This window comes from Dendrobates tinctorius, unplaced genomic scaffold (genome assembly GCF_039654945.1).
Source record: "Dendrobates tinctorius isolate UK_male_01 unplaced genomic scaffold, ASM3965494v1 ptg000208l, whole genome shotgun sequence".
Lineage (NCBI taxonomy): Eukaryota > Metazoa > Chordata > Amphibia > Anura > Dendrobatidae > Dendrobates > Dendrobates tinctorius.
Genome location: NW_027361875.1, coordinates 9,936,648 through 9,963,079, shown reverse-complemented (window position 1 = coordinate 9,963,079; position 26,432 = coordinate 9,936,648). Strand labels below are relative to the sequence as shown.

At 43.4% G+C, this 26,432-nt stretch overlaps 1 protein-coding gene across 2 annotated transcripts; it reads right to left on the bottom strand.

Annotated features, from left to right (window-relative positions):
- On the bottom strand, positions 1-26,432 carry MBIP (MAP3K12 binding inhibitory protein 1). Of its 2 annotated transcripts, none has more exons than XM_073554208.1 (10): positions 26,260-26,432; positions 25,570-25,714; positions 21,858-21,977; positions 11,595-11,789; positions 9,267-9,363; positions 8,800-8,865; positions 6,936-7,088; positions 6,638-6,735; positions 3,953-3,991; positions 1-1,070 (listed from the first exon to the last, which is right to left on the bottom strand). In XM_073554208.1, exons 2-10 carry the CDS (start codon positions 25,684-25,686, stop codon positions 978-980), a joined length of 978 nt encoding a protein of 325 aa, XP_073410309.1. In that variant the 5' UTR covers positions 25,687-25,714; positions 26,260-26,432; the 3' UTR covers positions 1-977. The 2 variants fall into 2 exon arrangements, with proteins under 2 accessions (XP_073410309.1, XP_073410310.1); XM_073554209.1 differs by having other exon boundaries at positions 6,939-7,088; positions 26,260-26,430.

The window sequence follows — 26,432 nt, the reverse complement described above, 5'->3', positions numbered from 1 at the left end:
TTACCAAAGTAAAATTTTATTTTCTGAAAACTGGCGCACAGAGACTGAGGTGACTCCACGACTATACAATGTGAGGTTCTAGTTCTCTAAAGTTGAAAGACACATATTTCTGTAGTGTGCAATGATTGCAAGAAAGTGGGCCCCATGTCCTTTGTCACCATCTCCTTTATTGTGCCTCCTGCTCTCAGTGGGATGAGGGAAAAAAACCTTTTAAATGAATAGGTGACACTGCGGACATCACCTATGTGTATCCGAAGAGCGGGGCTTCGGCTCGTTCCGTTCAACTCAATGGGAATTTCAAAAGGAGCGGAGAAAACATTTGATTTTTCTTTTTAATATGGCAAAATCCCAGCATTTTAACAGGGGTGTGTAGACTTTTTATATACAGTGTAGGCGACTATGCCATACATACTTGCAGGAGTCATCCGGCCTTGTAACACTGATGTTATATCCTAGCATATGTCATCAATATTAGATTGTCCCAGCCTCTTTAATGCTTACAGCAGCTTGCGGGCCAGTTCGTACTTGCCTGCGCCATATTTTTAAGATCTTGCAGCATTGAACTAATCTCACTCTCGCAGGACCATCGAAGTCTCTTCAAAGAGCTGATCAGAAGTGACAACTATTGTATAACGGGCCATTGCTGGTATCTCAGCTTGGCTCCATTTACTTCAGTTGGGTTGACCTGCAGTACCACATAAAGTCAGTGGACCAGGGTGGCGCTGTTTCTTGAAACATCATGCCAAGCTGGACCTAAACGAAGACGTACACTGCAACACGGCTGCCAAATCCTTCGGACCAATTTCCACCATATCTCGTAACAATGCCTCTAGTCATCCATGACACTTTTATACAATAACGAGGACACCAATTTCACTAGACACGTGGAATGAAGAAAGCAACAGAAAGTTACAGACGACAAAAGGGAGAATCACGATACTCCGGAGTAAGGGCAGCAATGTCCAAAACCACCGTAACTACATCTTGTCCAGAGACTCAACTTTAACTTTTTTGTAGAGAGATTGTCTGAGCGCGTTAATTTTTTGGTCAAGCTCCAACAGGGAGTAGCTCTAAAAGACAAAAATATATAAACTTTATCAACTCATCTCAATTGCAGTAAGCTTTAACCATAACTATATGTAGGAATGAATAGCAATATTTTCTTTTTTTATTACTATTTTTTTTATATATTATATATATTTTATATATTAAATTTTGCTTTGTAAGACTTTGCTTGCACTGGTTTTTACAAAATCATCGACTGATTTATTTTGAGATAGGCCTTGTTCATTAGGCTCCGTTAAAGGTTGGTCCGAAACAAACAATTATTTGTATCATATATTTTAATATAATATTTTGTCTAATATGGTTTCATTAAAAAGACCCTAGTCTCTCATTTCTACTCTAAATCGTTTTATTTTTACCTATTTCTGTTTTGACGAGGTTTTGTTTGAGAATCCCAAGTGCTTGCTGGGATACTTAGGGGCCCGTCAGACATAGCGTGATCACTAGCGAGATCGTTGATTTTGTGACGCGCCAGCGATCTCGCTGTGTGTGTCATGCATCAGCGACCGCCCCCCCCTGCCGGGTATTGCTGATCGTGCAGGAATGTCCTGGGCCATTTTTTGATCGTCGGTCTCCCGCTGGCCATCGCGCATCGCTGCGTGTGGCAGCGGGAGACCATCGATCAGCGAGCTCCCAGCGCTGTAAGCAGACGCTGGGAGCTGGTATCCAAGGTAAATATCGGGTAACTAAGCGAGCGCGGCGCTTAGTTACCCGATGTGTACCTTGGATACCAGCGTGCTCGCGCTGGGAGCTGGTATCCAAGGTAAAAAGCGGGTAACTAAGTACTGCGCGCGCTTAGTTACCCAATATTTACCTTTGATACCAGCGTCCTCGCTGGTCCTGATCGCTGGTGCGTCTGCCTGTTTGGCAGCTCACCAGCGATCATGTAGCGATGCACCAGCGATCCTGACCAGGTCGTATAGTTGTCGGGATCGCTGGTGCATCGTCTGGTGTGACGGGACCATTAAACAAGTCATCATCAGGGGGCAAAGGCTGTGGTCACTGCAGGAGCCTCTGTCCCTACTCTTAATCGAAATGATATCAGTGACATCCTTTCCAGGGGCTGGACTAATAACTGCTCTACTGAGCATGTATTGCTTGTCAATTCCACTGTATGCCCAGTACGAGCTCCCTTCTTACTGGGCAATATTCTTTTCAGTGCACAGTGACAGTGTGCTCCCTTTACCAACTATGATGAAAAGTGGTAAGATGGCGTACTGTCAGTGTGCATTGTATGACGATAATGAGAAAGGAGAGACCAGTCCCACCCTGAAACCAATGTCTCTGTTCTTCTTGCTCACCGGGTAATCTTCTTACAATGCGCTTTCTTGCTTCTCGTCAACTCTCATCAGAGTCGGCAAGCAAGCGCACTGGCATTGTGCACTGAGAAAAATATTACATAGTTAGGGAAGAGTCAGACGGCTGTATAAACCAGACGAGGATCGCAACACTCGGACTAGCCGTCGGTTCTCAAGAACCGGAATAGTGAAATAAATCGTAGCACTACTGTGAAGGTGCTCAAGTAGGTTCCCAAGCCAGAGAAATAATTAACAAGAACTTGCAACTCAACTTTTGGTAAGAAGATCCAGAAATTTAATATGCAGTCAAATTTACAGAACGTTTCAGTCCCAGTTGGACCTTCATCAGCCTGACAATAATATACCGTATACAAAAATAGGATTAAACAAAAAATAGACGCAAATGAATGCAGGTGAATGATTTTAACAAAGTAAAAACATGCCAAATCTCATGATGAAGCGAAAAACAATATATGCAACAAAAGAAAAAATGTGGGGGAGGGAAAGAAAAGGTTCAGGTACCTACCCGACTGCTGTGAGAAACGCAATGAGCAGTCGGGTAGGTACCTGAACCTTTTCTTTCCCTCCCCCACATTTTTTCTTTTGTTATATATATTGTTTTTCGCTTCATCATGAGATTTGATGGCATATTTTTACTTTGCTAATCATTCACCTGCATTCCTTTATTTGCGTCTATTTTTTGTTTAATCTTATTTTTGTATATATTATTGTCAGGCTGATGAAGGTCCAACTGGGACCGAAACGTCCTGTAACTCTGACTGCATATTAAATTTCTGGATCTTCTTACCAAAAGTTGAGTGCCAAGTTCTTGTTTATTGGTTCTCAAGAACCGAGTGTGACAGCATGTATTTCTATGCAGCTGTCACGCTTGGGTCATTAGGGTCGATGGCCAGACTGAGCATTGCACTGCGATCCTCGTCGGGGTTATATGGCTGTTTGACTCTTCCTTTAGAAGGGCACTTGTGCTGAGCATACGTCAGAATTGAAAACTGACACATGATCAGTAGAGCAGGGACTAACTCAGCCCCTGATGTTTCATTTCAGGGAGGGGACAGATGCTGTGGCAGTGACCGCAGCTTCTGTCCCTTGATGACGACTCGTTTAAAAATATTCTATCAAGCACTGGAGATTCTTAAAAATAAAAAAAATAAAGTCAACATGGAAATAAGTAGAAAAAACAACAACATTCAAATACCGCATTTAAATTAGAGAGAAAAGGGTAGGGACGATTAAAGTCATATTAGAAAAATGATTATTAAAATAGACATTTAGTAAAAGTAAATGAATAAATATTAGTTTCAGACAACCGCTTTAAAATTTCAGTGGTCACATTTCGCTTTTTGGCCAGTTGCAATAGAAACGAACTCTAAATACCGATGTCAGCCAAGCCTAAGGATGGAGGGAGAATATGCTGTATGCAATGTAATGTACATTAAATACGACATGAGCACAGAAATTATTTGCTATGGATTATATTCAGTATAGATTTTGATTCACTATCATGAGCTTGTTCATTATATCTTCTGAAGCATGGCCGTATACTGTAGCCTATATATCCATATATCTACCTGTGAAGTCTGGACTTTTCTTCGCTTACTGGACATCTCCTGCAACACAGAAAACAAAGATAAAATCACAAAAAGTAGGCGTAGCAAAATATTCTCTTAGACTTATAGAATTTTCTTTTTTTTTTTATAGCTCAGTTAGTTACTTTTTAAAATTTGGGCTCTTAGGGGCACATCGCTGCATTTGTACTAATATGCAGGAAAGCGCATTCAATTCCAGGCAGAACATACTGCACAAATGAGTTGGATGCAGCAGAGACTAAGCGGCCAAAGTTACAAAAAAAAAAATAATAAAGCATTAGAATAAATCTAAATCCCATTTCTCAATTTGTAGACTTGCTGGTCTACAATGTGATAACAATATGTATATGATTATAGGACTCCAACTAATAGCACGCTACAACTAACAATTTCTAGCGCATCTCCACCATCCGCGGCAGCAGCAGGGGCTGGAACATCATGTCCCAGCAGCACACAGTAATGTGCAAGCAATTTAACACTGGGAATGATTGCACTTTTAGGGATAAAAAGCAACTTTAGTGCTTTAAAGGGGAACCGCCATCAATGAGCAAAAGCACAACAGGGTCTTAGTCTAGAAAGGATTTGTGCTGATAAAAACAAGAGCGAATAATAGACTGCTTCTTTCTCTTTTATTGTGATCGCTATCTGCCCCCTCTCTCTAATTAAGAAAGTACCTCCCATTATATACCTAAAAAGGTTATTTGACATTTCTATTTCTACCAGGCACCAGTATCTTTACTTTCTTTTATCAGTTTTTGATTCGATTTTTCTATAGTTTGTACATGTTAATAAAGCAGCCCACATCTTTACTGGCACATGTCAGCTGTTTTGAGCAGCTGACATGTGCCTCTAACAGCTGCGGGTGAAATCGTGATCCACCTGTGGCCGTTAACTAGTTAAATGCCACTGTCAAAATCCAACAGCGGCATGTAACACGCGCGTCCGGCAAGCGCGCCTGAAAATCCCACCCATCGGTGACCCATGTCACGGTATTTGCTGGTCACCGATTGGTTGTCATGCTATAACCTGAGGTCCAGCAGACCTCAATGGTTGTCACTGCTGGATTGCTATTGTCGGCGCTCATAGCAAGTCAGCAATTCTGCTACATACAGGCGATATGATTATCGCCCGTATGTAGCAGAGCTGATCGTGTTACGGCAGCTTCAAATCTCCCATGGAGACTATTGAAGCATGCCAAAGTTAAAAAAAAAAATAAAGAAAAAAATAAAAATTTATATAAAAATAGGCAGCACTCCAAATTAAATGTGAAAAAAGTGGATACTTTACTGATCCTCAGGTGGCGTCGTTTCAACGGTGACCCGTCTTTATCAAATCACTCCCTTTCGCCCCATTCAAAATAAAACAATGACACCTTATCCGAGCACGATCACTTATCACTAGTCTGTGGCCATGATACAAGAGCCATACGTACAGATTCTTTCCGTTTGGCATCTGTGGCTCTTCTTTGGATTAGTAGGCCTGGCACGATGTCACATGTGACGTCATTGTTGCGGTGTAGCACACCAGGTTGGCAAATCAAATGAGATTGCCAGGAGGTAGGAGGCTCTTTCCACAGCTCTCGTCTTATGGTCACAGATACCCAACCCGATTCTTACCACGTCTACTCCTAGGAGAGCAACAATTAAAAGGGAACCCGTCAGCTGGTGAATGCTGCCCAAATCACAGGCTGTAAAAAGCGGCGCCTGGCAGATCAATTGTAGCCAGATATACATTTCTCTGTAAGGCTTCAGAGAAAATATACTACAAAGTTAAGATTCAACACAGCTGCGGGTGAATGACCAGTCTCTTCTATGTGTGTACTTATTAAGAGACCTGTTAATCATGTAAAAGGGGCATTTTGATTTTCACTAGAGAGGAGCAAAAAGATTCAATCTACCCTGCTCCAGGTGTTCAAGTATATACTCAGATACATTTATATAGCGCCATTCTGCAGCACTTTACATACATCATCACTGTCCCCAATGGGGCTCACAATCTAAATTCCCTAACAGTATGTCTTTGGAATGTGGGAGTAAACCAAAGAACCTGGAGGAAACCCACACAAACATGGGGAGAACATAGAAACTCCTTGTAGATGTTGTCCTTGGTGGGATTTTAACCTAGGACCCCAGCGCTGCAAGGCTGCAGTGCTAACCACTGAGCCACCATGCTGTCCATTACAAACATCTACGGCCATCACTTAACTGCTGGCATCTTAAGAGCCTCTTCCAATTACAAGACCCCACACAACATCATATAGTAATCACAGGTGGTACCAAGGATGCCAGCATTTGAGTACTGGCTAAAGAAGTTAGCAGTGTCCTGGTATTTAGACTCTCAAATGATTCATAATTCTGTTGTGATTCATACAATGTTATTTCTAAAAAAAAAAATAAAATAAAAATTTATTATAAATATATAATTTTTTTCTTAAAATAAGGTAGAAATCACAACAGAATTATGAACCATTTGATAGTCTAAAGACAAGGACACTGCAAACTTTTTTGCAATGTCCATGGGAAAATAAATTGCACTTACAGTGACCATACACATTAGAAAGAAGCTCAAACAAAACTCCAAAACTAGTAATTCCTTTCGCTAATATTTTCAGAGCGGTCAAAAAAAAAAATAAAAATCCTGAAATCTCATATAAAAAAAGGTTCTCACCATTGTCTGAAAATACTCTGGAGAAATGCCTTCCAACTCCAAGATCCGATCTTCTAACTTTTTAATTCTCTGATAAATGTCTTTCGGCACGGGTCCACCTAGGAGTGTTACAGAATAGATGTTTAGAATTGAACAAGCACACAAAAATTCTACATTCTAGAAAAACTAAAGAAGCCTGTGTAAATTATGCAGCCGCTTGGACTTGAGCATATTATTCGAGCATGCCAAAGTCACTCGGTTAGAACACGGTCATGCTCGGGTGACACCTTATCTCAGCACAAGTAATGATCTACACTGCTACCTGGGTTCAGCCGTAGGTGACTTTCAATACTTTGCAGCCTCTCCTCCATGGCCTGATTCCCGCAGTCACGAGGAAGAGGATGTGCCCTGGAGCTGGAAGTGGAGCCGTCAGTTCTAGTTTGAGGCCCATAAGCATTCACCACCCTGGATACTGAGATGGGACATTAAATCGTTAAACAGATATTAACATTTCCATTACTGTCAACCAAACACTTTCTCACATATCTAAGATGCAATTCTAAGCAAAAAAAAAAAAAAAAAGCAGAACATTGGAGTGGATGAAAGATGAACAGCGAACAATTGTTTAAAGAATAACCTATGTGTGTACTTTTAATTGCAAGCGGATCTTTCTACGAACAGAAAAGGTTATAAGATCAGTGAATAACTAATAGTCCTCCATTAGCTCTCCCACTAATGCAGGGGTCTCGGGTGGTCCTGCAGTGATGAAGTACTCTGCATCATTCACACAAGCACTGGCAATGACATTTGCACTTACAGTATAAGTTTAGACAAGGGATTGGGTGCAGCAGTCATGAGAAGGATTTATGGTGTATCAGCACAGCAGGGACCACCTTGTGCTGGAGGATTTGCTAGATGGATAAAGGTTATCTTACTTTGTAATACTTCCTGCCCTCAGGAAACATTCAGAAAATCCTAGGCAACTCTAATAGCGTAAAAACGTGTTATCAATCTGTCAGAAGGGATCTGCGCATGGCGCACGTGACATGGACAGAAAACTTCCCATCTTCTAGCCGCTTCACACATTTGTGCTTTGAGGACCATACTCGGACCGGTCTCTAGATCCGAACACGGAAGCCTCATAAGCATATATGAGACTGCCGAGGTCAGGAGACCCACAGCCGGTCCAAGTATGGTTCATGAAACAGGAATGAGTCACACTCATGTAAAGGGAAACAGTCAGTTTCTGAAACTGAATAAAATGATACCTTGATATGTGCATTTCGATGTCTTATTCCAGAGAAATCCAGGTTTTTTTCTTAAAATGTAAATGAGTTCTTAAGATCTATGGGCCGGACATAGATCTCACCGAGAATCTGCCTCCAGAGCTTATTTCATATTTGTAAGGGACGTTAAAAGTATGAGACATGTACTCACTGTCTGCTCTCCTGATCTATATGTCTCACACTGCTAACACCTCCTTTCATTTATAATTAGCCCTGGAGACAGATTCTTGGGGAGATCCATGTCCGACTCATAGATCTTAACAGCTCATTTACATATTAAGAAAAACGTGGCTTTCTCTGGAATAAGACATTAGATCGCAGATATCAAGGTATCATTTTATTCAGCTTCCTATGACCTAAATGCCTATATAGATGGCTTAAGAGGATTCATGTTACTGACAGATTCCCTTTTAAAAGGGGTTGACTTACATGCATACGATTTGGTCTAAAAAAATTATAAATAAATCATTTTTAAAATTAGATTTGGCTTTTACAGGCTCCTTGTTTCCCTGCACATTAAACTTTGATGTGATCTATGGAGAGGAACTATATAAAAAAAAAAAAAAGGATAAAAGATACAAACTTTCTTATTGTACTCTCAGAATACGCTCACAGAGAGTCTCAGTTCATCCTTATAGCAGCCACCAATAGAGAAGTCCTGCCTGGAGGCTACAGAAGAAAACGCGGTGCAATATTTTTAAATGAGACCCAAATTAGGAAAAAAAAGATTATTTTTAGCCAAAAATACATGCATTTAGAAAAAAAAAAAAAGAATCTCAGAAGGGGACAACCCCTTTAACCCCTAATCTTAATGCTTTGTGAAATTGGAATATCACAGAGATTATGAACATTATGAACACAGGAACAATCGCAAATGATCAGTGGAAAGCAAGGCACCTTTTATATGGCTCTTGAATCCTGGAAATGGAGTAAATACGGCATCTGTTCTGGCGCAGCTATTCTCTGCAGTAATAAAAAATATATATATTACGAGGAGCAGATGATTGACAGATCATAAACCGTGGGAATGGCATAGCATTGCTACTGGATAAGATCAGGGGACATCTTTTATAGCAATATTATAGAAGTAAATGTAACAGACGTTGATAACGTAATGGTATTTGGTGAATAAATGAGATACCTATAATGTAACGATGCCGCACTATTCGCTGTATCCCATCTGTTCCAGAATAAAGCCCCTCGTGTTTGTGTGGCAATTTCAAGACCTAACTATTCTTTGCAAGATGAATCAAAAGTGAACGTGTAGCTGTACAAAGCCGGGAATAAGACGGCGCGTGGACATTTCGAGTCCTCTCTCTCTCGCAGAGATCACTGGGGAATGGAGCGACTGGAGGAACATTTACCTTGATTACAATCAATAACGTTGCAGAACTCCCGGACGTTGTTTTCATTGATCTCTGCTTGCTTTCTCTCTATGAATGCCAATATCCTTCTGTCAATCTACAGGGAGTAAGAGCGGCAAAAAAAAAAAAAAAAATAGATGGAGTGAAGGGGTAGGCGGAATCGGCCAAGAAAAAGAGAAACACCGCATGTGGGCGCCCATCTACTTTAGAAACTTGCCTTTGATTTTGGACACTCTGAAAGCTACAGAGAAGAACAGCTAGGAGAATTACTGTGAGCGCAGCAGGAAAAAAGACATCAAGGCTTACATTACTTCAAGGGAAAATACAGGTAGAATACAGTTTCTACATGAGAAAGTGGCACATCTTTAAATGTAAAAATAAAAGGAAATCAATGTTTCTATTCTGATAAATCATTTGCATTTCATATAGTCTAAATTAAATGGCTGCTTAACCCCTTACTGCCATTGGACGGTATAGTACGTCCGATGGCAGTATCCCTTATTTAACAAGCGCTTCCGGCCATCGGGCCAGAAATACACTCACCGGCGACCTGCGTGTATGGTTGTTGATGACGGTGGCCGGCGCTCATAGCAAGTCTGTAATGCTGCTATATAGAGACGATCTGAGCATCGCCTCTATGTAGCAGAGCCGATAGGCCTTCCATAGAGGCTATTAAAGCTTGACAAAAGTTAAAGAAAAATAGTTTTCAAAATATAAAAATCCAAAAAAAAATATATATAAAATCACCCCCTTTCGCCCCATTCAAAATTAAAAAAACAATAACGGGCGATCAAAAGAGCGTATCAGTGGCGGTACCATTAAAAACGTCAGCTTGGTGCACAAAAACTAAGCCCTCACCCTACCCGAGATCATGAAAAATGGAGACACTACGGGTCTCGGAAAATGGCGCATTTTGGGGTTTTTTTAAGCAAAGTTTGGAATTTTTTTTCACCCCTTAGATAAAAAAGAACCTAGACGTGTTTGGTGTCTATGAACTTGTAATGACCTGGAGAATCGTAATGACCTGGAGAATCATAATGGCAGGTCAGTTTTAGCATTTAGTGAACCTAGCAAAAAAGCCAAAACAAAAAACAAGTGTGGGATTGCACTTGTTTTGCAATTTCAACGCACTTGGAATTTACACGACATGGTAAAACCAATGGTGTTTTTCAAAAGTACAACTCGTCCTGCAAAAAATAATCCCTCACACAGCCATATTGACAGAAAATTAAAAAAGTTATGGCTCTGGGAAGAAGGGGAGAAACTAAAACAAAAGTGGGAAGCCGCAGCTACATCTCCCTCCTCTTCTTCCTCGCCATTGCTTTAAATTACAGTAGATGGGTTTATTTGGTTTATGAACAGTTATACAGAGCCTGCATTCAGGGAAACAGACAAATAAGTGCTGTAGGGGGTTCACGCTCTCAGGCAGCCGCTTGGATATAGGTGGCACAGGGTTTTATATCAAAACAGCATGTAGTTTATAGTTCATCATAAACTTTACAGTTGTTTCAGTATCAATTGATAATGTAAACAGTCCTTTTCTTCAGGCAGAATGAAATATAAATATAGCAGCCTCACTAACCTCTGTTTTCCCAGCAGCAGCTCACACTTGTATTCAATGTGATCACCAAACACCTCTCTGTTTGGCTCCAGCACACCTGTTTGCGGGGTAGACTACCCAGCAGCTCAGATTTTCTCCACACTGCTAGGCTAACCCCCAGCTACTATTAAAAGGCCTGTAAATCCCAGACTGGATCATAGCATTGACTATTCCCAGTTAGATTCCTCAAAAAAACCCCAGACCCAAAATCCAGTCACATTAAACCCTCTCAGTAACCTGGTGTTACTGGTACAGCTTACATTACCAACACATACAGTGCTGTGCAAATTAATTGGGACAAAGCATTTTTTACGTAAAATTGTAAGGTTGGTTACCAGTCAGTGATTCAAACCAGTTTTAACTGCTTTGAACAGGCACTCACATCTGTACAAAGCAGTTAAAAGTGGTTTGAATCACTGACTAGTAACCAACCTACGATTTTACTTAAAAAAATGCTTTGTCCCACTTAATTTGCACAGCACTGTATCTAGATGGAAGATACACTGATTGTTGGGTAAGACGTTTAGCAGACGTCTGATTTCATAAAGCTGATCACCTTGTTTTCCAAGAGATAAGCCGGGTGCAGAGATGGCAGCTGGTGGCTTTCTTATAGAGAACACAGAAGCGCTCGCCCGACGGTCACACAATGTCTATGACTGGTTTAAGGATATCAATATCAGGTCGGCCGAGTCCGACATGTGACACTCATCTGATCAGTTGTAACTTACCTCTGTCTTATCTGCATGTATCTGGATGACAGCGGGATCAGGCAGACACTCCTTATTTGGAGCAAGTTTTGGACCAATATCAATGTTCTCCTTCGCTTCCATGATGTTTCCAGTCCCGGGAGCTTCTCTGGTGTACAGTGGGTCAGCACTCTTCTCTTTGACATTTACCAAAGTTTGAAGCTGATCTAAATGAGGCTTCAAAGAAAAAAAAAAAGGATCATAAGAAACTGCTTTTAAGCATCATCAAGCATCTCTGATGAGGCAATCATTTTCATACACGGCCGAGCTGACAATCATCAGATCATTCCACCATTTATAACAAATGTAACAAAGCGGAAAATATCAATAAATGCCACTTTTTGGATATTAACTAAAATAGGGAGTTTTGTGTACTCACTGTAAAATCCTTTTCTCCGAGCCAATCATTGGGGGACACAGAGACAGTGGGTGTTATGCTGCTGGCCACTAGGAGGACACTAAGTAAACCAGAAAAAAAGTTAGCTCCTCCCCTGCAGTATACACCCTCTCTCTCGCTGGCTGAGATTTCTCCAGTTCGGTGAAAAAAGCAGTAGGAGCATAAACAGTCAACAATAACCATAACTATGTCAAAGCCTAAGAATGCTACAGTGAGCCAATAGGCTAAACAGGGTGGGTGCTGTGTCCCCCAATGATTGGCTCGGAGAAAAGGATTTTAAGGTGAGTACACAAAAATCCCTATTCCTCCTACGCCTCATTGGGGGATACAGAGAAAGTGGGACGTCCTAAAGCAGTCCCTGGGTGGGGAGCATACATCTGATAATACCCCATGTACCACTGAGTCAACACTGAGGTACTGCCGATTGCAGGCTGCGTCTGCCGAGAGCTGCATCTGTAGAGGCCTGAGAAGGAATTAGGCAATGTTTGTAAAGGTATGCAGGCTGGATCAAGTCGCAGCCTTGCGGACAGGCCTGAGAATGAATTTGGTAATGTTTAGTAAAAAGAATGCAGGACAGGGCTGCCAATTCCGAAACTCACCTGATTGACATATTTGCCACTAGAAAGACCACGTTCCAAGAGAGGACGGACAGTGACACGTCCTGCAGCGGTTTGAAAGGAGCCACCTGTACGGCCCCGAGAACCAGGTTAAAGTCCCATGATTCCAAAGGCCTTCTATAAGGAGGCGCCACATGGGAAACTCCCTGAAAGTCTTGACCTGAAGTTTGGTGGCAATTTTGCGTTGGAAAAGTACTGACAAGGCCGAAATTTGGCCCTTGAGCGATCTAAACGCGAGGCCTGATTTTAATCCAGATTGAAGGAATTCCAATATGGTCGGAATGGAAAAACACCAGAGGTGATCGACCATGATCCTTGCACCACGAAAAGAAGGTTTTCCAGGTGCGGTGATAGATGCACACGGACACAGGCTTCCTAGCACTAATCATGGTGGAAATCACGTCGTGAGAGAACCCAGCCTGTGCTAAAATCCAGGATTCAACGGCCACGCCGTCAAAGACAGGACCCCGGAGTTTCTGGTGGTAAATCTGGCCCTGCGAGTGTAGATCCATGCGATCTGGAAGTCGTCAGGGGACGTCGGCGACTAGTTGTATTAGTTCTGCATACCATGCTCGGCGCGGCCAATCTGGCGCGACTAGGATCACTCTAATCTTCTTGATGACCCTCGGAAGCAAGGGAAGAGGAGGGAAGACGTACGGGAACTGGAACCGGTGCCATAGCAGAACTAGGGCATCCGCTCCAATGGTGCATGGATCTCGCGATCGGGAAATTAACCGAGGAACTTTGTTGTTTAGTCTTGAGGCCATGAGATTCACATCCGGAGTCCCCCAACGATGACAAATCTGCTGAAAGACTTCCGGATGAAGGAGACCACTTCCCCGAGCCAATGCCTTGGCAACTGGGAAAATCTGCCGCCCAATTTTCTACGCTCGGCCCAATGGAGGATGTGACTCACTTCGTGCACGGCCATCCTGCTCCGGGTACCTCCCTGGCGGTTGATATACGCTACAGCCGTGGCGTTGTCGGATTGGATCCTGATGGGGTGACCTGCGAGATGGTGGAAACTTCGTAGAGCTAATCTGATCGCTCGTATCTCCAAAATGTTGATGGGGAGACGTGACTCTCGGTTTGACCAATGACCCTGTGCCGTGTGGCAACAAAAGACCACACTCCAGCTGAGGAGACTTGCGTCGGTGGTTACTACCAACCATCTGTCACGTGCCCCGTCCTGTGTGACACGGCCAGCAGGCCGGTAACTAATACAACAGGACACGGCACGTGTAATTGTCCAGTGTGACGCGGCCCGCAGGCCAGTAACTAATACAACCAGACACAGGGGATAGGGAAACATTTACAACAGAGGGCCCTGCGATAGGGAACGGGGGACGTGGAGGCCTCCTGCACTCCCCTGAGTCAGTGTCCCTAACGCTCCTAACGTTCCCTATGCCTGTTCCGCACCGGGCGCCGCTCAGGATACCTGTCGCCCTAGCACACCCTACACCTATCCCTTGCTAGGGAGCTGGGTGGTGCAGGCACTGGCCCCACCGCTGTACTAACACCAACATGAGGAAAAGTGACAAACAGGGAAACACTTAGCTTTGCTCTGTTGCACTTGCTCCAGGCAACAGAGTCCAACACCTGAGTGCATCTTCCTCCCACCGTGTGCAACACCTGGGTGCAGCTGTCCAGCAACAGAGTCCAGCACCTAAGTGCAGCTTCCAGCAAAAGAGTCCAGCAACTGAGTGCAGCTCTACACCATAGCTGCCACTCCACCAAGCTTTGCAAATCTTCACTGACACCATAGCTGCCACTCCACCATGCATTACACGAACTCCTCGCTGACACCATAGCTGCCACTCCAGGACTCTGACTGGGCTGTCCTGGACTCTCCTCAGCTCCTTCCTTCACCCAGCATGGTTGGAAAAGCCCAACAATAATATATCACCAACATCAGTGAGCACAACTGACACACCTTTATTGAGTAAACACACCAGATAGTGATTCCCATGCAATTACACTAACCACCACCGGGGGCAAAACTATCTCTGAAAACACCAGTGCAATGACCATACTGGACACCGGGGCAAAACTATCTCTAAGCACACAGTGCAATGACCATACTGGCCACCGGGGGCAAAACTATCTCTAAGCACAAAGCTTAGAGAGAGGAAAAAAAAAAAAAAGTAAATAATAAGAGGCGCCAAGAGGAGGGGGTGGCGATGTTAATGCGGAAAAGCCGGGGACTAAATTTTTGGCCTACCCAGGATGGGGCGCTGGTGCACCGCCGCTGACATTAAGTCAGCGGCTCTCCCTGGGGGCAGGACCCGATCCCATACCGCCACTCCTATGCTCAGGCAGGTCGTTGCTGTCCGTGGTCTTCCAGCTGCAGTGTGTCTCATCCTCCGGGCGATGTAGCAGAGCTGGAGGAGGTCTTAAAGGGGTATTGCTCAAACGATCCACCCTGTGGTAGTGGGATGGAGAGCTCTGGGGCTGATTCAGGGCATCTGAAAAAGCGCGGCTCAAGTCCTTCTCCATGCACTCCTGTGCTACGCCCTGTTGCGCTTGCCCTCGTATCCGTGGAGTACCGACAGTAAGGGAACCATCGTCAGAGGAATCAGTCCCATTCATCGCAGGAAAATGTATGGGGAGGTATACTCCGCGTGCTTGCCTGTTGTTGGTTCGGGGGAGAGCGGGCCGTAGAAAGGAACTGTCGCCCCCTTCATTCCGTTAATAAATAAATAAAAATGTACATAAAATTCAAAAATAAAATAAAAACGGTGGGGTCTGAAACCAGACCCAAGTGCCTCCTACAGACACTAAGCAAAGAACTGGAGAAATCTCTGCCAGCGAGAAGGCGTATACTGCAGGGGAGGAGCTAACTTTTGATGGTTTACTTAGTGTCCTCCTAGTGGCCAGCAGCATAACACCCACTGTCTCTGTGTCCCCCAATGAGGCATAGGAGAAAAGTATTACCCTGGTTTTGTGGGGGCACCTGGGTAAAAAAAAAAAAAAGGAAAGAGGACCAACATCTACCATGCAATGCCCATAATTCTCAAAATGGAGAATCCATGTGGCCAGTGCCATCCTGCACAGATCACTCTCAGCCTCAATCACACCCCAATATTTTTGGTCTGCAGAGGTAGAATATTTGGGATTTTCCTACCTTCTCTGTGTGTCACTATTTTCTTTAAAGAAATAATATAGATTGAGTGGTGATGATAGCCGCTGACGAGCACAGAAAATCTCAATGACTGGTGAAAAAGGGAGCTTCCATTAGTGCCTCAAATAAGCTGCGCTTGTCGGCAAGGAGCTTTTCATAATTTTTTTTTTTTTTTTAAAGTGTTTTAATTAATTTATAAAGAAATAATAATGGATATCTGCTCCGAGTACAACCTCATTTACATAGCTACATAATTACCAATTGTTATGCCTTCCTCATAGTTTGCATCCAGTTCCCTTTCCTGATGCAGCATTTCTGATTAGATATCTTTTCATCCAGCAGAATAAAAAATTACAGCGAACAGAAAAAGTGTAATATGTACACACATGGTCAAAATTGTTGGTACTCCTCGTTTAACCCCTTCATGACCAAGCCTATTTTGACCTTAATGATCAGGCCATTTTTTGCAATTCTGACCAGTGTCCCTTTATGAGGTAATAACTCAGGAACGCTTCAACGGATCCTAGCGATTCTGAGTTGTTTTTTCGTGACATATTGGGCTTCATGTTAGTGGTAAATTTAGGTCAATAATTTTTGCGTTTATTTGTGAAAAAATCAGAAATTTGGCGAAAATTTCGCAATTTTCAAATTTAGAATTTTTATTCTGTTAAACAAGAGAGTTATGTGACACAAAATAGTTACAAAATAACATTTCCCACATGTCTACTTTACATCAGCACAATTTTGGAAGCAAAATATTTTTTTGTTAGGAAGTTATAAGGGTTAAAAGTTGACCAGTGATTTCTCATTTTTACAATAAAATTTACAAAACCATTTTTTTTTTAGGGACCACCTCACATTTGAAGTCACTTTTGAGGGGTCTATATGGCAGAAAATACCCAAAAGTGACACCATTCTAAAAACTACACCCCTCAAGCTACTCAAAACTACATTCAAGAAGATTATTAACCCTTCAGGTGTTTCACAGGAACTAAAGCAACGTGGAAAGAAAAAATGGAAATTTTAATTTTTCCAACAAAAATTTTCTTTTAGCATCAATTTTTTCATTTTCACATGGGCAACAGGATAAAATGGATCCTAAAATTTGTTGGGCAATTTTTCCTGAGTACACCGATACCTCATATGTGGTCATAAACCACTGTTTGGGTGCACGGCAGGGCTCAGAAGGGAAGGAGCACCATTTGACTTTGGAAAATATGCTGGAATATTTAGCGGTTGCCATGTCGCGTTTGGAGAGGCCCTGTGTGCCTAAACATTGGAGCTCCCCCACAAGTGACCCCATTTTGGAAACTAGTCCCCCCAAGGAACTTATCTAAATGCATAGGGATCACTTTGAACCCCCAGGTACTTCACAAATTGATCTGTTAATAAAAAAAAAAAAAAAAGTACTTTTTGCCTCAGTTTTTTCATTTTCACATGGGCAACAGGATAAAATGGATCCTAAAATTTGTTGAACAATTTCTCCTGAGTACACGGATACCTCATATGTGGTCCGGAAGGGAAGGAGCACCATTGACTTTTTGAATGGAAAATTAGCTCCAATCGTTATCGGACACCATGTCGCGTTTGGAGAGCCCCTGTGTACCTAAACATTGGAGCTCCCCCACAAGTGACCCCATTTTGGAAACTAGACTCCCTAAGGAACATATCTAGATGTGTAGTGAGCACTTTGAACCCCCAAGTGCTTCACAAAAGTTTATAACACAGAGCAGTGAAAATAAAAAAAATTTTTCCTCAAAAATGATTTTTAGCACACTATTTTTAATTTTCACAAGGCTAACAGGAGAAATTGGACCACAAAAGTTGATCAGTTTGTACTGAGTACGCTGGTACCCCATATGTGGGGGGGGACCACTGTTTGGGCACACGGCAGGGCTCAGAAGGGAAGGAGCGCCATTTGACTTTTTGATATGTAAATTACTTCTAATCGTTAGCGGACACCATGTCGTGTTTGGAGAGCCCATGTGTGCCTAAACATTGGAGCTCCCCCACAAATGACCCCATTTTGGAAACTAGACCCCCTAAGGAACTTATCTATATGCATAGTGAGCACTTTGAACCCCCAAGTGCTTCACAAGAGTTTATAACGCAGAGCCGTGAAAATAAAAAATATTCTTTTTTCCTCAAAAAATTATTTTTAGTGCGCAATTTTTTATTTTCACAAGGGTACCAGGATAAATTAGACCCCAAAAGTTGTTGTCCAGTTTGTCCTGAGTATGCTGGTACCCCATATGTGGGGGGGGAACCACTGTTTGGACACACGTCGGGGCTCGGAAGGGAAGAAGTGACATTTTGAGATGCTGACTTTGATGGAATGGTCTGCGGGCATCATGTTACATTTGCAGAGCCCCTGATGTACCTAAACTGTGGAACCCCCTCACAAGTGACTCCATTTTGGAGACTAGACCCCCCAAGGAACTTATCTAGATGTGTAGTGAGCACCTTGAACTCCCAAGCACTTCACAGAAGTTTATAACGCAGAGCCGTGAAAATAAAAAATATTTTTTATTCCTCAAAAAAAATGATTTTTAGCCAGCAATTTCTTTTTCACAAGGGTAGCAGGATAAATTGGACCCCAAAAGTTTTTGTACAGTTTGTCCTGAGTACGCTGATACCCCATATATGGGGGAGAACCATTGTTTGGGCACACGTAAGGGCTCCGAATGGAAGTAGTGACGTCTTGAAATGCAGACTTTGATGGAATTCCACAAAAATATTTTTTTAGCCCCCAATTTTTTATTTTTCCAAGGGTATCAGGAGAAATTAGACACCCAAAGTTGTTGTGCAATTTTTCCTGAGTACGCTGATACCCCATATGTTGGGGTAAACCACTGTTTGGGCACACGTTGGGGCTTGGAAGGGAGGGAGCACCGTTTAACTTTTTGAACGCAAAATTGGCTGGAATCAATGGTTGCACCATGTCGCCTTTGGAGACCCCCTGATGTGCCTAAACAGTGGAAACCCCACAATTCTAACTTCAACCCTAACCCCAACACACCCCTAACCCAAACACACCCCTAACCCTAATTCCAACCCTAACCCTCTTTCCAACCCTAACCCTCTTTCCAACCCTAACCCTAACGGAAAAATAAAAATAATTTCTTTATTAGTTGATCCTGCCTATGGGGGTGATAAACGGTGGGGTTTATTTACTTTTCATTCTATTTTGATCACTGTGAGAGTTTATCACAGTGATCAAAACGAATGAATGGAAATTGCATCCGGCGGGCGCACTGCGCATGCGCCCGCCATTTTCACAATATGGCGGCGCCCATGGTCCGGGACCGCGGGACACCGGGAGCCATAACGGCACTCTGTGAGTACCGGGGGGTGGGAAGAGGGGCGATCGGAAGCCGGGGGGGAGCGGAGGGAAGGTAGTGGTGGTGGGGGGGGGGAGATGATGACAGCGGCGGCACATCGCCGCTGTCATTCAGTGGCGGGGGGCAGATCGCCCCGTTAACGGGTGTGGGGGGGGGGGGGGGTTCGGATCGCTGTCACCAGCCATGTCCGATGCTACAGCAGCGTCGGACATGGCTGGATTGTAATACTTCATCAATTTTCATTGATGAAATATTACTATCGCTCTGATTGGCGGTTTCACTTTTAACAGCCAATCAGAGCGATCGTAGTCATGTGGTGGCGAAGCCACGCCCCCTATGCTGAAGAACAAAGCCCCCTGTATCCGCGGGTCAGGTGACCTTTCAGTGACTTAGGTCACCCGACCCGCAGGGGGGCTTTAAAGTCATGACGCCACATAGGCGTCACTGGTCAGATTGGCACATGTTTTCATGACGCCTATGTGGCGTCATTGGTCGTGAAGGGGTTAATGACAGAAAATCCCACAATGGTAATAATAATAATGGAAATAACTTGAATCTGACAAAAATAATAAATCAAATCTATGAAAATAAAGAAATGAAAGTCAAATGTTGCTTTTCAACCATGCTTCCACAGGATTTAAAAAAAATAAAACTCATGATATAGGCCTGGACAGAAATGATGGTACCCTTAACTTAATATTTTGTTGCACAACCTTTTGAGGTAATCACTGCAATCAAACGATTCCTGTAACTGTCAATGAGACTTCTGCACCTCTCGACAGGTATTTTGGCCCACTCCTTAAGCGCAAACTGCTCCAATTTGTCTCGTGTTTGAAGGTTTCCTTTTCCAGACGGCATGTTTCAGCTCTTTCCAAAGATGCTCAATAGGATTTAGGTCACGGCTCATAGAAGGCCACATCAGAATAGTCCAATGTTTTCCTCTTAGTCATTCTTGGGTGTTTTTAGCTGTGTGTTTTGGGTCATTATCCTGTTGCAAGACCCATGACCTGTGACTGAGACCAAGCTTTCTGGCACTGAGCAGCACATTTCTCTCTAGAATCCCTTGATAGCCTTGAGATTTCATTGTACCCTGCAGATTCTAGACACCCTGTGCCAGATGCAGCAAAGCAGCCCCAGAACATAACAGATCCTCCTCCCATGTTTCACAGTAGGGACAGTGTTCTTTTCTTGATATGTTTCATTTTCCGTCTGTGAACATAGAGCTGATGTGCCTTGCCAAAAAGTTCCATTCTTGTCTCATCTGTCTATAGGACATTCTCCCAGAAGCTTTGTGGCTTGTCAACATGTAGTTTGGCAAATTCCAGTGTGGCTTTTTTTCAACAATGGTGTCCTCCTTGGTCGTCTCCCATGAAGTCCACTTTGGCTCATACAACGACGGATGGTGTGATCTGGCACTGATGTTCCTTAAGCTTGAAGTTCACCTTTAATCTGTTTAAAAGTTTTTCTGGGTTCTTTTGTTACCATTCATATTATCCGTCTCTTTGATTTGTCAGCAATTTTCCTCCTGCGGCCATGTCCAGGGAGGTTGGCTGCAGTCCCATGGATCTTAAATTTCTGAATAATATGTGCAACTGTAGTCTTAGGAACATCAAGCTGCTTGGAATATGCATCATACTAATACAAGTCAATGGGAAGGCTGGAAAGTTGCCCGGGCATCTTCTTTAACATTTTGTCAGCATTAATTGTTGAATGGAGTTAAAAATAAAATAAAAAAAAAAAAAAAGAGGACTTGGAAATCGACAATACAAAAATGCTTGGAAAACGCTCAAATAGTTTACAAAATTCCAAAGAAAAAAAGAGTTTACTCTGATTTGATTAGGCAAGCAAGTACGGTTAAGAGTCAGAAATGCCAAAAATCAGCCAAAGAGTCTGCACCGACACTGCCCGAGCCTGGCCGCATGCAAGCAGTGACAGTGTGGGAGGGGGAGCATTCTACTACCTGGCTCCTTTTTGCTGCCAGAAGTGTAGCAAGTGGCTTCAGAGAGAACGCTGCCTCCCACACCATACGACATCACCGCTCATCATGCTGGCTCTCGCGCTGCCCTCGTGTGACACCGGCAAGTACTGCTGTAACCTTACTGATGTCACAGCAGTCGAGTCTCGCGGAACGCTGCTGAGAACCAACAGTAGCTGCTGCTCCAGTCTATGGAGCTCCATACATGGGACGAAGATGACTGGGATCGACGTGGTACCTCCATTTGGATTACGGCGGTCTAGTGTGGATTGTTTTAATAAATGGATGAAAGGGGGAAATTGTTGGGGACTAATTTTACAAATAAAGGAAGTGTGTGTTTATTTCTTTGACTATGGGTTTATTAACAGGGGTGCTTGACAGACGCCTCTCCATTACTAACCCCTGGGATTGATGTACGCAACAGCTGCTGAAGTCATCCCCACAAACTTATTACTCCACTTGCCTCCGCACCAGGACAATTGGGAAGAGTCGAGGCTAAGTGCCAGAATTGGCGAATCTATAGGATGGATTCACTAAGAATTAACCTATTTTTTTTTTCTTTTTATATGCCAAATCACAGCTCAAAAATAGCGCACAAGTGTTTTTGTTCAAGTGACAAGTCTGTGAATTGCTGTCGTGCAACAAGGCCTTAGTGTATACAGTATATATACATATACAAAATGTGTATGGCTATGCAGATACTGCTCAAATAGCACTAGTCATCACTGCTCCACCCAGTGTTGACAAGGTGACAAAAAGAATGCAAAAAAAATGTTAAAGTTTTTAATGGCTACCTGAAGATCAGCTATGTGCTGGTGAAGGATGGAGCACAAGAACGCTGGTTTGACATCGGGCGACCACTGGATCTTCTCCCAGTTGATGGATATATTCACAGCATCGTTAGGTTGTTGGAGCTTAAAAAGTTAATAAAGAAACAATTCTATTTATATCTTATACTTGACATCCATGAGGTAGTTAAGGAAAAACCCACAAAAACATGTAAAAGTAAGGTAATAGATGTTCCCAAGAAGGCATTAAATTGTTAAATCTGTCCCATTGCTAATTAGATGGACAAATAAATGTGGTTACTGACTCAGGGCTGTGCATTGATTGGCCGATATGGCCATGTGATGTTACGTCAACTCCTCGAAGACCACACTGGGGAATCATTTCATTAAAGAAGTTTTCTACTACTTAAGACAACCCCTTCAGAATCCCTATGTTTTCCCCCATTCCAACGGTGTTAGCACTGCCTCTCCTGGGGATAGTGTGACGTTGACTGCAGGGATTGCATGACATAATCAGCGCTGGCTTTACTCTACCCCCATTCGGACAAATCAAGATATCTGGAGGAGCTGAAAGTTGGTGCCGCCCTTCCACTTCTCCCGGATGTCAATTACGTCCATAGGAAAGGTGAGGGACGCCAGGGATGATCAGCCGCCGGAGATGTGTGACGTTACAATGTCAAGCAATCCCCGGTAGAGCCACCATAGGTTAGTACAAGTATTACTATTTTACTGGGAAAATACGGATTCAGAAGAGGATCTCAGAGTAGTGGAAAGCCCCTTTAAAGTATTGCTGGTAACAGAGCTGATGATATACATTTGCAAGATCCAGGTCCAGTGGTGACGTCTAAAGTCCGTGCCTACAAGACAGGAGAACTGTGAATCTCCCACTACTATTTGCGATATCCCTGGCGCCTCTTCTGATTACTAGGCCAGGCACTATGTCATTTCGACAAAAGAGGCGCTGTAGTCGACGATTAACAGGGCTCTGGGATCTTGCAGAAGACCAAAGTGGCAGATGGACTAGGGTCCTGCAAATGTAACTGCTTAACTTTAGCAGCTAACAATCTTTTTTCCGAAGCTGAATAGACTGAATTTATTTTTTTCTGACATATGCCTTTATAGTGCAGTATTTCAAAAATTCATTCAGGTCTTTACAACAAGTTTTCTTTCCAAAAATAAAATGTGGCTCATTAGCTTTCTACATACTTGACAAATCTCTTAAAATGCTCTGGAGGCTCCCGAAAAAAAGAATAAAAACCCCTCTCGAAAAGGGTTTGGTTTTTTTTAAATATCTTCACATGTCCTACTGATCAGAGAAGGGTTCAGATACCAAGATCCCCACTGATTGCTAAAAAAAGAAAAAAAAAAAAAAAAAATGAAGAAGTGTGGTACTAAGCACCTGCACAAAAAGGTGTACAAGGTCATAGACTTTCTAATGAGCCTGTATAACTCTCTACACTAACTCATTAGGCCGGGATCACACTACCGTTTGTGATGCGAGAAAATTGCCCGAGTCGCATCAACAACCGGCACTCAGGACCGGAACTGCGGCTGTGTATAAATACATGCAGCGGCAGCTCCGGTCCTGAGTGCCGGTTGTTGATGCGAGAGACTCGGGCGAGTTTCTCGCATCACAAACGGTAGTGTGATCCCAGCCTTAAGGCTCCTTTACATTTAGCAATGCACCAGTGATCCCGACTACGATATGACGCAGTCAGGATCGCTGGTGCATCGCTAAATGGTCGCTAGTGAGCTGCCAAACAGGCAGATCTCACCAGCGACATAGCAACGGTCGTCACTTACCTGTCAGACGCGGCGATGAAGACGTCCTCCCGCCCGCATCCACACGTCGCTCGTCGGCGCCAGCAGGAAGCCGCCGATGAGAAATGGACCTGGACGATCTCGCGCGATCAGCGATAGTCAGCCGAAGGTAAGCATCACATGTAGCAATATCGCTGCTGCGCCACAAAATCGGTGACGCTTTAGCGATATCGCTAGCAATATCCCTATGTGTAAAGGCCCCTTTAGCATGGTGCTTCTGCCTGCTTTTTTTCAGCACTGGTGTGGCGCTTTAACGTTAAGCCCTTCCCTTGGTTCTTATACTAACCTTTTACCAGCGATGCTCTGGTCCCGCAGCGCCATCTTGTGCCTGTAACTTCCTACAGGCCGGAAATCAGAAGTTACGTCACAAGAGATCAATGCAACTCTATGAGGGCAAAAACATTGGGGCGCTCCACGAAACACTGGAGCTGCTGGCAGGTCACTTTTTGCCGGTGACGGACGGGAGCAAAGCTGGGAAAGGATGAAGACGGCAGCAGGCAAGTATGAAACAAGGGAATTATATCTAAAGCACCACTTCGGTGGTGCAATAAAGAAAAACGCTGGAGTGGTGCTCTAAGTGATCAGTGGAGTCTCAGGACCTGGACCTGGGCTGACCTACAGGAAATGTCAGGAAACATAAAAATAATTCAAGAAAAAGCTAGGCACTCTTTAATAGTATTTTCCAGCTGATGAGTGAGAGTCTGACCGCTGGGTACCGCACTGATCAGCGGAACAGTGAACGTTTTTCCCCTTTTCCAAAATGGAGCAGCAGGTCAGACACTTCACTGCCGTACAGTCTCAATGAGGAAGTTCATGGCAAAAGCAAAGGCGCAGTGCACGGCAGCCCTATAGAAAATGAAAGGAGGAACGGTGGAGCAGGTGCACAGCAGCGGTGGAGCAGGAGCACTGATGCTCTATCACAAGAGGGATAAAGTGTACCGTTCTGCCAAATGGTGCATTTGGACCCCCACTGATTGATATGTTTTTGCCTATCTTGTGGGATTGGGATGGCATTCTTTCACCAGACAAGCTCTTTAAAGGGAACCTGTCAGCAGGATTGTGCACAGTAACCTACAGACAGTGTCAGGTCAGCGCCGTTATGCTGATTACAATGATACCTGGTGATGAAATCCATCATGTGGTCGTTGTTTGATCTTTATTTTCAGTTTTGAGTTAATGATATGCTTGGAGGAGGAATTTTTTCGTCTCCAGCAAGATGGTGCAAGAGCATTTATCAGATCTCTATATATACACACACACACACCCCGATAGCTGCTACCGCGCAGGCGCCATTTTAAAATTGATTTTTTTTTTTTTTACATGCTCGATAACATCAATAACAGTTATTACTAGGACACCAAACATGAGATCAAGCTGCAGCGCAGGTGCCACGACTGGCAAATGCCTGCAGAAGGTTTTTTTTCTTCAGTATGTACAGATATTCATTTTGTAAACTAGGGGGCAGGTCAGTGAGGGATCAGTGACCTGTCAGAAGACCTAATCAGAGCACCACAAGACCCCCCCCCCCCTCACAAGCCACCCCGGGGCACGAGCAGAGCATCATTAACACAAAAAGGAAAATAAAGATTAAACAACAACCACAAGACGGATTTCATCACCAGGTATCATTGTAATCGGTATAACGGCGCTGACCTGACACTGCCTGTAGGTTACTCAGCACAATCCTGCTGACAGGTTCCCTTTGAAGATGTCTTCTTTGGACATGAAGAAGTGGCCAAAACTTATTTTTACACTCTGCAGACTTCCCGTAAGGTCTTGCCTAAACAATGGCCGGTGTGTTGTTTTTTTGTTTTTTTTTATCTCCAATAAACTTTAACGCGAAGAATATAATCATAGTAACATGAGTGATGTGCACTATATGGCGGTACATTCTTACCTTCTCCACACAGCTCTGCAGCGTTTTCAGCATCCCTTGCACGATCTCCTTGCAGCCTTTCGTCTGTGCAGACTCTCCTTCTACCATCTTTGCTGTTCTCTTCACTGCAGCGGCCATAACTCAATCCAATGTTAGGGTGACCAGCCTGCAAAACGTAAAAGATAAATAAAAAATGAAAAGCACCGATAATGGCATGAACAGCATCCACTGAGCTCATCTCCCAGATTTGTGAGCACCATCACTGTGTAACAAGGTGTACTGCTGCCATTCAGGAATCTGGGAAAGTAGGGTCATTGCACAATGCAGGTCGCTATATAGCCAAGAAGCAGCAGAATATTTTTAATCCAAAATTGCAAAGACTAAAGCACATGTAGCCATTTGGTAATTATTTCATTTATTTAATTTTTTGCTTGTTTTAAGAAAATAAAAAATTAAGAAGTCTCAGCCATATAGTACACATATGGCTCTCCAGCTGTCAAAACTACAGTGCCCAGCATTCCCTAAAAATATGCAGCTGCGAGGGCATACTGGGAGTTGTAGTGTTCCAAAAGCTGAGAAAAAAAACACATAAAAAAGCCTACAAAGAGAGGAAGCATTAATGCACACCACACTACAATGCAGCCATACTGGTCTGCTGTTCTCATGGTGAATGAATGTAGCAACACAGATTACAACTCCCATCTGCCTTACCTGGTAGAGGATGGAGGGAGTAATCACTGACCCCCCACAACCACGTGCAACCGTACACAGAGCAGAAGAGAAGCAACACCAAGCATCTAACCAGGTAAACGTGCCACTGCTCCTAGTTGGGTACTGCGCATGCTCCGAATGTCCGGGCAGAAGTGAGGTAGAAAGTCAGGGAG

Coding starts and splice junctions, on each gene's coding strand:
- MBIP (XM_073554208.1), bottom strand. CDS start 25,686: ATGGCCGCTGCAGTGAAGAGAACAGCAAAGATGGTAGAAGGAGAGTCT. Junction 8,866..9,266: donor CGTTATTGATTGTAATCAAG/GTAAATGTTCCT, acceptor TTATTACTGCAG/AGAATAGCTGCGCCAGAACA. Junction 7,089..8,799: donor ATTCAAGAGCCATATAAAAG/GTGCCTTGCTTT, acceptor GTCCCATCTCAG/TATCCAGGGTGGTGAATGCT.